The 11,739-nt window shown below is 48.0% G+C and overlaps 1 protein-coding gene across 1 annotated transcript; it reads right to left on the bottom strand.

Moving 5' to 3' along the window:
• Positions 1–9,171: 9,171 nt before the first annotated feature.
• On the bottom strand, positions 9,172–11,679 carry taf6 (TAF6 RNA polymerase II, TATA box binding protein (TBP)-associated factor). Its single transcript, XM_062545157.1, has one exon. The coding sequence runs from the start codon at positions 11,664–11,666 to the stop codon at positions 9,765–9,767; it is 1,902 nt and encodes a 633-aa protein (XP_062401141.1). The 5' UTR covers positions 11,667–11,679; the 3' UTR covers positions 9,172–9,764.
• Positions 11,680–11,739: the final 60 nt, after the last annotated feature.

Genomic DNA, 11,739 nt, shown 5'->3' with positions numbered 1-11,739 from the left:
GAGAGATATTTGTGCTCCAATATTCATCTTGCTGTTTCTTGAGCTATTTCTCTTTTTGTTAACCTTCTTAAGATGTACTCTAGATAGTTTTATATACAGTACCTTGATACGATTCATTCTCGATCCTAGAGTGTGTTTAGATAATAAAAATGAATACGTTTTGAGAAGACGTTCCACTGAAGCACACAGAACCCGCTCAGAGTGGATTGGATGTGGCGCTAAAGCGTAGTGGGTTCAGCTCCTCCCAGCAGGCCAGCTTTAGAGTGGACCGCACCTGACCAGCTTTAGAGTGGACCGCACCAGACCAGCTTTAGAGTGGACCGCACCAGACCAGCTTTAGAGTGGACCGCACCAGACCAGCGCCATCACCAACACGGCCACATCAGAACCAGACCAGCGCCATCACCAACACGACCAGCGCCACCACCAACACGGCCACATCAGAACCAGACACGGGCCACACCAGAACCAGACACGGGCCACACCAGAACCAGACACGGGCCACACCAGAACCAGACACGGCCCACACCAGAACCAGACACGGGCCACACCAGAACCAGACACGGGCCACACCAGAACCAGACACGGGCCACACCAGAACCAGACACGGGCCACACCAGAACCAGACACGGGCCACACCAGAACCAGACACGGGCCACATCAGAACCAGACCAGCGCCACCACCAACACGGCCACACCAGAGCCTGACACGGGCCTCATCAGACACGGGCCACATCAGAACCTGACACGGGCCTCATCAGACACGGGCCACATCACAGCCAGACCAGCGCCATCACCAACACGGCCACACCAGAACCAGACACGGGCCTCATCAGAACCAGACACGGGCCACACCAGAACCAGACACGGGCCACATTAGAACCAGACACGGGCCTCATCAGACACGGGCCACATTAGAACCAGACACGGGCCACATTAGAACCAGACACGTGTCGCGGCAGCTGTGGTTTGGTTTGGTGAGGAATGTGCCCGGCGTATGGGAGAGAGGGAGACATACTGTGTGACACAATGCGTCCTCCTGTGTGTGTGGGAGAGAGAGGGAGACATACTGTATGACACAATGGACGGCGGAGTGTTGTCCATGTGTGCCAGATATAGCGCGAGACCAACACGTCCTAATAAAGACCAACGCGTCCTAATAAAGACAAACGCGTCCTAATAAGTCCTAATAAAGACCAACACGTCCTAATAAGTCCTAATAAAGACCAACACGTCCTAATAAAGACCAACATGTCCTAATAAAGACCAACGCGTCCTAATAAAGACCAAATAAAGACCAACGCGTCCTAATAAAGACCAAATAAAGACCAACACGTCCTAATAAAGACCAACACGTCATAATAAGTCCTAATAAAGACCAACACGTCATAATAAAGACTAATAAAGACCAACACGTCCTAATAAAGACCAAATAAAGACCAACGCGTCCTATTAAGTCATAATAAAGACCAACGCGTCCTAAAGACCAAATAAAGACCAACGTGTCCTAATAAAGACCAACACGTCCTAATACAGACCAACGCGTCCTAATAAGTCCTAATAAAGACCAAGACGTCCTAATAAAGACCAACGCGTCCTAATAAGTCCTAATAAAGACCAACACGTCCTAATAAAGACCAACACGTCCTAATAAAGACCAACGCGTCCTAATAAGTCCTAATAAAGACCAATGCGTCCTAATAAAGACCAACGTGTCCTAATAAGTCCTAATAAACACCAACACGTCCTAATAAAGACCAACGCTTCCTAATAAGTCCTAATAAAGACCAACACATCCTAATAAAGACCAACGCGTCCTAATAAAGACCAAATAAAGACCAACGCGTCCTAATAAAGACCAACACGTCCTAATAAAGACCAACGCGTCCTAATAAGTCCTAATAAAGACCAACACGTCCTATTAAAGACCAACGTGTCCTAATAAGTCCTAATAAAGATTAATGCGTCCTAATAAAGACCAACGCGTCCTAATTAGTCCTAATAAAGATTAATGCGTCCTAATAAAGACCAACGCGTCCTAATAAGTCCTAATAAAGATTAATGCGTCCTAATAAAGACCAACGCGTCCTAATTAGTCCTAATAAAGATGAATGCGTCCTAATAAAGACCAACGCGTCCTAATTAGTCCTAATAAAGATGAATGCGTCCTAATAAAGACCAACGCGTCCTAATAAGTCCTAATAAAGACCAACGCATCCTAATAAAGACCAACACGTCCTAATAAAGACCAACGCGTCCTAATAAGTCCTAATAAAGATTAATGCGTCCTAATAAAGACCAACACGTCCTAATAAAGATTAATGCGTCCTAATAAAGACCAACGCGTCCTAATAAGTCCTAATAAAGATTAATGCGTCCTAATAAAGACCAACGCGTCCTAATTAGTCCTAATAAAGATGAATGCGTCCTAATAAAGACTAACGCGTCCTAATTAGTCCTAATAAAGATTAATGCGTCCTAATAAAGACCAACGCGTCCTAATAAGTCCTAATAAAGATTAATGCGTCCTAATAAAGACCAACGCGCCCTAATAAGTCCTAATAAAGATTAATGCGTCCTAATAAAGACCAACGCGTCCTAATTAGTCCTAATAAAGATTAATGCGTCCTAATAAAGACCAACGTGTCCTAATAAGTCCTAGTAAATATGAATGCGTCTTAATAAAGACGCGTCCTTAAAAAGTGCTCCAGTGCAGTGCACGTGGTCCGAGAGTCCCAGCGTTCCTTGGCGGGGGAGAGAGCCGTGATCTCATAACTCCCTGGAAACACAGAGTCACCGAAACCATCAGTTGGCTTTTTATAGTCATTGACCAATCACACGCTGTACATGTTTCATCTTAATCATCAGCAGAACGGCCTCAAGCAAACATGAGCAGATAAGAGCAGCAGAGGGGGGGGCACACGTCAGTGCAGCACCAGCACCAGCACTGAGCGCAGGACTTGACTGGCGGCCAGACCACAGCGCTTACAGCCTCTGCGCTGCTCTCCAAACACTGCTGCACTGCTGCAGGGCCCAAGCACAAACATCTGGTGAGGATGGGGGGATTCAGGGGTCTAGAACTGAGACAAGGCTTTTAAAATACGCTTTAAATATATGGGGACAGGGGGCACAACAGTTTTAGATGGATCTAGGCCATGATTGGGATGTTGGGGGGAGTGGGCCAGTCTTTAACTCTTGAGTTGAGGGCCCTGGTGAACTGCACTTGTAACTGTTCACCATCATGAGAACACATCACTCGTTGGAAGAAGAATGTGGTTAATTAGTCGACATCTCGGCACATTTCAGGTCACGATGGAGAGCTCTTGATGAAATGTCACAGCATGAATTTAATTTCGTGGATTTCTCCCACAACGCACCCCTCTGTTCCCTCATGTGTTGATCTGACTGGAACAAACCCGGTAGCATTAGTGAAGCAGGAAATGATACATAAAGACCGCACAGCACCCTGGGAAATGAGATAAAGACCGCACAGCACCCTGGGAAATGAGATAAAGACCGCACAGCACCCTGGGAAATGATACATAAAGACCGCACAGCACCCTGGGAAATGCCTTTCTCTTATCTTGCCATCACTCTCCCGCCGCTCACTGGACCGCAGAGGCATTTCTGAAATGTGACCATGAGGAGGTCCGCACTGGAGCCTGAGCACACACACCCACGCACACACACACACACACACACACACGCACACACACACTCTATCCTCGCCGCCGCGTTAGCCCGTCCGCACTGGACCCTGAGCTGACGCGGACGATGACCCAAGGTGGACGAACATCTCTATCCTCGCCGCTGCGTTAGCCGATCCTCTCCCTCTTCAGCCGGGTGCAGCTGCTAGCTGTGTTCCTGAGCACGCACACACACACACACACACACACACACACACATGCACACACACACACGGTGCAGCTGCTAGCTGTGTTCCTGAGCCCTCAGCGTTGTAGCCCAAAGGCGCTGCTGACTTGATTGGAAAAGCAGACGGCCAGTTTATGTTTCTGTTGCCCCACACACACACACACACACACTCATGCCTGCCTCACCCGACATCCTCCAAATATGGCCATATAAGGGCATTTCACCGAGGAGCACTGGCCTGCAAATCACTCCTCTCCCATTCCTAATAACGGGACCTGAGCCAGGAGCCTGTCTGTCTGTATACACACACACACACACTCATACACAAACACACACGCACACACACACACACTCTAGTCAGGGGAGAGCTGGAGGGAGGGAGAGGGATAAGGAGGAGGAGAGAGAGATGCAGAGAGCAGAGAATAGAGGGGGACGGAGAGAGAGATGGAGGGAGAGAGAGAGAGAGACTGATGCAGGGAAAGGGATGGAGAGATGTAAGAGATTAGATTAGATTAGATTAGATTGAACTTTATTCACATTGTGCAGAGAACAAGTACAGAGACGATGCAATGGGAAAGAAACAGAGGGATGGAAAGAGACAGAGGGATGGAAAGAGGAGAGATGAAGAGAAAGGAGAGATGGAGGGATGAAGAGGATAAAAAAGTAACGGGGAGAGGAAGAAAGACTTGCAGAGAGAGTGAGTAGAGAGAGTAAAAGCACACTTGGCAGTGAAACTATTAGTGTAAATATTTAGCATTTCAGCGGAACAGCCATATTTATTTACCAACGGCCACACCGCAGAATTCCATCACCAGGCCAGAGAATCCGGCACTGACCCTGGAACCCGCTAGAGAACGCGGAACAGACACTAGAACACGCTAGAGAACGCGGAACAGACACTAGAACACGCGGCACAGACGCTAGAACACGTGAGATGATGCGGCACAGATGCTGGAACGCGCTAGAGGTCGCGGAACACAGAACACAGACGCTGGAACACACTAGAGAATGCGGAACACAGAGCACACAGATGCCGGAACAAGCTAGAGAACACAACACACTAGAGAATGTGGAACACAGAACACACAGATGCTGGAACACGCTTCCCATTTTAAGGTGCAGTCATTGAAGTGGTGGTCATGTTTTGCTTTAAATGTAGTAGATGCTTTTGTCCACAATAACATCCGTTATATTTGAACTATATAAGGACATACGAAAACATACTAGAGAGGTGGATCACCCCTCCCCTCAGAATTGAGAAACTCCACGCAACATTTGCTTTAGTTTGGGGAACAGGGAACAGGCTGCCTCCACTTCCTGGATCCAGTTTTTGGAGCCTGGGCTGCCTACAGAGACCTGTGGAGTGGAGCAATTGTGAGGAGATGAGAGATGATTGCTGAATGGGACAAAAAGAGTTCTGATCTTGAAATCACATACAGTACAATTGCCGAGAGCATGTTTAAAGAGACGCTGTGACATGCTTGCTATTTAAAGAGACAATGCAATCACTAGGGATGTGTTGACTATGACAGACAGCTAGATCACACAAGGCTACAGACAGACAGACAGCTAAATCACACAAGGCTACAGTGCCAAGCAGATCACTAAATTACCCAGTTAACTATTATTATTATTATTGTTTTATGATAATGTAGTCTGACCCAGGTAACGTGAAATTGCATTGATATTATTGTTTATTAGCTATTTTCCTTAATGTAGTCTTACCAACATTTTAAAAACGTATTGGGGCAATTGCTCTGTCGCTAGTTTGGAGTTTAACACAGTTTTAAACTCGGTGGTGACGCAAGAAGTCACGTGACGACTTAAGCTCCATTGCTGTGTCATATGCACCTGTGGTTTAACCTGCTGCTGCATTTTACCTTGATCTCAATTGCTGTGTCTTCAAGGAAATTCAAATCACCCACTAGAGGGCGCATTTAATGCGTGTTAGTCTAATCTCGGAAGGGACATGGTTTTGCGGTAGACTAAACCATAGTTTGCAGGATAGCAAGATAGAGTGACAGCTTACGCTTCATAAACCGACACATACACTCACTGTTGGCTAGTTTGGACGTATTACACAGTAGGCTACAATAAAGGCTACAAGATAGCAGTTGCTTAAGTTGGCAAATGCCTAACTACAAATGTACAAAGAACGAGTAGGCCTATTCGTAAAATAGCCTAACGCACGGTAGATCGTACCATCAACCCTCGATTATGGTCTTTATTTAGGCTACTTAGGCTGTGCAAAGCATTTCTTTGAGGCAGACTTCCAGGCAAGGGCTTTTGTTACGTGCGTTTTATTGTGAGACCAGAGAGACGTGCGTTTTGTTAGCGGCACCGGTAGGCTATTAGTAGTTTTCAGTTTAGTTTGGGGTTTAATTTACTTTTGGACTGTTTGGTGATGTTGCTTAAATGTAGAGACTGATGGGCACTGAAATATTATTATATTTGAAGGTTCACTATTACGTTTCATGTCGTTGAAAGGGATTTCCACCCGCTGTTTGCGGGAGGCGCTTTCATTCATTCAATGACTGAATAGAATAGAATAGAATAGAATAGAATAGATTACATGGCTCTGGATTATACCAGAGCCATATGGCTCTGGATTATACCACTGCTTGGTCAAATTTCCTATTGTGATGCGCTGTTTGGAACATGCATTATTTTTCTATATAGCCTACCACACGGCTACGAAGTAGTTCCCTTTTTTTGGGCTTATTACACTTGAATATTAATTCGCCAATGTCAATGTAACGGTAAAAACAACAACGTTGTATCTAAGACAGCGGCAATATGGAGTTATCGAAGTGTAGAGTGTAGAGTTATCGAAGTGTAAAGTCCCCTCCGCCTGCGGCGTCGGGTCCTTATTACCACTTCGAACGTGCATTATATTCCTATAAACGCACGGCGCGTCGTTGATTATCCCTTACATAGAATAGAATAGAATAGAATAGAATAGAATAAAATAGGTACTTTTTTCATCCCGTGAGAGAACCAACCCAGCAGCGGCGCTCGGGGAGCAGTATGATTTGAAAACGTCTGCCCCTATCCGACACACTAACATGCATTTCAAAGGCATTAAAGACAGTTGTGACATTATGTAGCCTAGCTTACACCGCACAGATGCATTTTGCCTGGCCATGGTGTAGGCCTGTTTAGGCTGACAAAATACGTAGCCTAGTCCCACATGGATTCGTAAAGGCTGGAATGCGCACGGAGCCATGGAATGTGGGTTTAGAGCCCATAATTTGTCCATAGTTGGGCTGAAGTGTGGCGATTAAAAGGCTTATTTTTGCTCCTCCGTGTAATGTTCTATTTAATTCGTGACAATTGATTAAACGACTGATTTAATGTTATAAATAGCATAGCCTACTGGATAAGATTTCAGATTCAGATTTCCACAAAAGTAGCCTAGACTAGGCTATTTCATGATATATTTCAACATTATTTGCGTTTTATTAAAATGCACTTTACATTTCCAACGTGTTTTGGCACTTAGAGCGCATTTAGCCACAAGAGTCATAAAAAGTATCCCGTCAAAATCCTGAAATGCGTTAAGACTGTTGAATTACGGCTGCATCTGCTGGAGTAAAACTCAAACATCGTACTTCCGGCTTCCAGGCAGTTTAACCCCAGTTTAACTAGGAACCAGCTGATCCTGTCTCATTTCTGACACAGCAATCACGTTAAACTTCGTGCGCAGCTGCGTGTTAAACTCCAAAACCTCCGTTTTAAGGAGCACGGTTTTAAATCGTAGCACAGCTACCGCAATGCTAACTGACAGAGCAATTGGCCCATTCACTCTGCTAATTTGTGACTACTGCATTGTTTTGGTTTGTAAGTCACTTTGGACAAAAGTGTCTCTTAGATTTTATCACCATAACCATCACTTCAGGAGTTAACGGCGCTGATCTCCAAACAGCACGCCACCTAATGCTAGAAGTATACTCGACGCACCCGACCTGTCGCGCGACAATGTGACGTCAAAATGACGTAATTTCCTGTGTCGCAAGCCACATTTCAGCCGCGCGCCGACCTGTCGGACACCGAACATTTTTTATCAGCCGCGCGCGCCAACCTCGCACGACAACTAGGAAGAGATTGAAGCCAAGCTCACGGAGCCAGTGTCCTTATACAGTCATCAACCACATAAACCACATTCAGGCATTATCATATAGCCTATCCAACATCTTAAATAAGCCCATTCATTTTTAAAACGACTGTAGTCATGAAGTTTGAATAATAGTAAGTTTGAAAAGTGGGAAGTTAACTTGGCTAGGCTGCAGCGAGAGTTGCCGTTTGGATGACTGATTTGTTTACAGTTGTGAACTACGTTGGATAAGTTAACGAAGTTACCAGTGAGAGTTGCAACAGGAGGATATTAGGGGGAAATGACTAGGACCGAGGCACATAAGTATTCCAGCAAAAGGTAAGGAAGAGATTTGTTTTCAACCAAAGGATATCTGCTAGACCTAAAAAAATATATATATCTTTCCATTTAGGGAGATTACACAAGCTCATCTCATAAACGAGATATAGGCTAATCCTTCAGTTGTGCAAGCTAAGTCTGAAATATCAGCAAAGAAGCTAGTTGCTACTGCCATTAACGTCAATGGATACCGTGCCTCAGTTCAGGAGAATACTGCAAATTGTGTCGCGACTACCACGCGCAAGTATACATGGTTACAACGTTCCCCGTGACGTCAACATGTCGCACGACAAGTCGGGTGCGTGAACTGTACCGGGGCCTTTAGACGCAGTAGCTACTCAGTGCAGCATTCTTATTCCCAAAGCTACCGATGTCAGGCAGCTAGCGCTGTTCGTAATACAGCCCTCAGTTTTGCATTTTACATTAGGGTGGCAGACTCACCTTCAAGTAATTTATCAGAGTGAGAAATAAGAGAAATACCCGTCTCTTTCTCCCGGAACATATCCAAGGAAGCACCTGAACATTTATCAGAGTGAGAAATAAGAGAAATACCAGTCTCTTTCTCCCGGAACAGGCAACAAGTGTTATCATTGGCTAGAGATGATTTTGACAGGGACGTTTGCTTGTTTATTTATGAATTATTTATTACAAAACTGTTTGCTGAGTTAACTCCAGCTCAGCACACATCATTTTACAATGCTATGCAAACAATAATTAAATGCTGCCCTTTGAGGATGTAGAAATCACTAAACACTGGTTTCAGAAATGGTATATATTATTACTTTGATGGAGTCATAACACTCAGTCATGTTCATGTTGTTTATAATTGAAGCCTCATTAAAAATGAAAATACTATCATTCACACATTTCTTTTTTTGACATATTTTGACATTTGAGTAACATCCACTTTGTGCCACGCATGAATTTTTATTAGCCTACTTTAATGTGTACGATACAAGGTTTCATGCATCATATGGCAAATATTTAGTTTTTTTCTCACAGCATTTTCAACATTTTCCAAAATTCTTACTGTCCCCCCCCACCCCATCCCATATAAAACTGGCCCACTAGCACCCCAATCTTATACATCAGCACGGAGAGCGTTGCTCACGTTTTTCTGCGTTTGAGTGCGCAAGAAAAGGGAATATAATAATTATATGGAGGAAACCGCATCAGGATAAAAAAAGTGTTCATATGTGTGTGAGTGAGAGTGAGTGTGTTTGTCCATCTCTCTCTCAGTGCGGGGACTGTGTGCTGGCCGAGTGTGTGTGTGTGTGTGTGTGTGTGTGTGTGTGTGTGTGTGTGTGTGAGTGTGTTTGTCCATCTCTCTCTCAGTGTGGGGACTGTGTGCTGGCCGAGTGTGTGTGTGTGTGAGTGTGTTTGTCCATCTCTCTCTCAGTGCGGGGACTGTGTGCTGGCCGAGTGTGTGTGTGTGTGAGTGTGTTTGTCCATCTCTCTCTCAGTGCGGGGACTGTGTGCTGGCTGCAGGCGACTCCGAGCGCTCCATCTTGACGCTGGGCTCCATGGTGACGTGTGGGGCCCCTGCGGAGGCGCCCTTGTCCAGCGAGGCGTTGGCGTTGGCGGTGGGCAGAGACACCACGATGTACTTCTGCAGCGGGCGGGACGTGCCGGCGCCCGACTCCACCTTGACCAGCGGCTGCAGGGAGGCGGGCGAGCTGGGCACGGTGCTGGTGACGGGCGAGCCGGACTGTGCGGACGTCAGCGTGATGACCTGCTGAGTGGACGCCGCGCCCGCGCTCGTCTGCATCACGATGTACTTGGTCGCCGGCGGCGACGGCTGCGTGGGCGTGCCGGGCCTGGTGGACATGAGCGTGAGCGAGCTGGGCACCTTGATGATGCTGGGCGCGCGCGTGCCCACCCCCCCCGACCCCCCCAGGCCCGACTGCGCCACGGTGAGCGAGGGCCGCGGCTGCGTGATGGTGAGCGTGGTGCGGTTGACCTGCTGGGCCTGCAAGGCTGCCTGTGCCCGCGCCTTCACCACGTGGGAGCACAGCACGGCGCCCAGGTACCCGTAGTCGGCCCGGTACTGGTCCACCACGTCGGGCAGCGGCCGCGTCTTGGAGACGACACTGGCGCAGTGCTTCAGCAGCAGGCTCTGCACGTGGTCGGCGCCGATCTTGTCGATGTTGGACACCACGGGCCCCTCCATGACGGCCTTGATGCGGCCGCCCTCCATGGCCAGCCGAGGCAGGATGAGCGTCTTGATGACGTCGGGGCCGAGCTCGGACAGGCCGGCGATGGCGCCGTAGCGCGTGGTCCACTGGGTCTTCTCGTCCAGCAGGCTCTTGGTGAAGGTCTTGGTGATGCGCGACTGGATGTTGTTGGTGGTGGTGCTGAAGGTCTTGCAGCTCTGCGCCATGAGCCGGGCGGCGAAGTCTCTCAGCGCCCAGTGGTTGTCCACGTCCGGCCGCAGGCACAGCTGCTTGCTGACGATGCAGGTGACCACGGCCGGCAGCAGCTCGTGCAGGTACTTCTCCAGGTAGAGTGTGGGGTTGTCCATCAGAGCCTTGACCATGCGCATCAGGTAGATGAGCAGCGCCAGGTTGTTCTGCACCACGTTCACGCGCACACCCTCGGAGATGAACGTGCTGAATCGCGGGAGCATCTGGTAGAGGCCTGGGTCCGTGGCAACGCTCTGGAGCGCCTCGGTCCGCTTGGCCTCGCACGAGCCCACGCACGCCTCCGTGATCTCCTTGTAGTACAGCTGCTGCTCCACCGAGAGCTCGTGGGTGCTGCGGGGCTTGATGCGCATCATGCCCTCCTTCTTGCCCTTGGACTCGGCGGAGCTCGCGCCCTGCCCCTTGCCCTGGATGGCGCCGTCTTCTTCTTGTCCCGGTTTGACAGCTTTGAGAGGCTCCGTGGACTCGGCTTTCTGCTGCTCTTTCGGCGCAGGAGGGGGGTTCTCCGGGATAGCCGGCTGAACTCCCTCGATGCTTAACCAGTGAGCCTTTAGCGAGACGTCAAGCGGAACTCGCGGGAGCGGTGTGTTGATTATATCGCTCAGGTCGACCTCCTTCTCTTCGTAGAAATGAAGCTCACGTCCTCCACCACTTGCAAAACGAAACGGAATGAACTCCTGCGACTGGAAGCCATACAGCGGCTCCACGTTTTTAAGTTTAAGAGCATGATCAATGTCGCTTGTAGTCAGTTTTCGTCTCTTTCCATGATGCATAAACTTGAGAGCATCTTGCGCTATTTCTTTAATACGATAACTTACTTCCTCGCTCAGCGCCGCACAGCTCTCCTCCTGCAGTTGCACACCCACCGACTCTGCCATCACCTTCATCGACTCGGTGGGGAGCACAACAGTGCATTGCTTCTGTCTGCGCTCGTCTGCCATGTCTTTCCGAAATAAAGTTCCTTGAATGTCTCCAGATGATCCTTACGAGTGAAAAAAGAAAGTAACTATTATT

The sequence above is a fragment of the Sardina pilchardus genome, chromosome 9 (assembly GCF_963854185.1).
Source record: "Sardina pilchardus chromosome 9, fSarPil1.1, whole genome shotgun sequence".
NCBI classification, from domain to species: domain Eukaryota; kingdom Metazoa; phylum Chordata; class Actinopteri; order Clupeiformes; family Clupeidae; genus Sardina; species Sardina pilchardus.
This window is presented reverse-complemented; position numbering and strand designations above follow the sequence as displayed.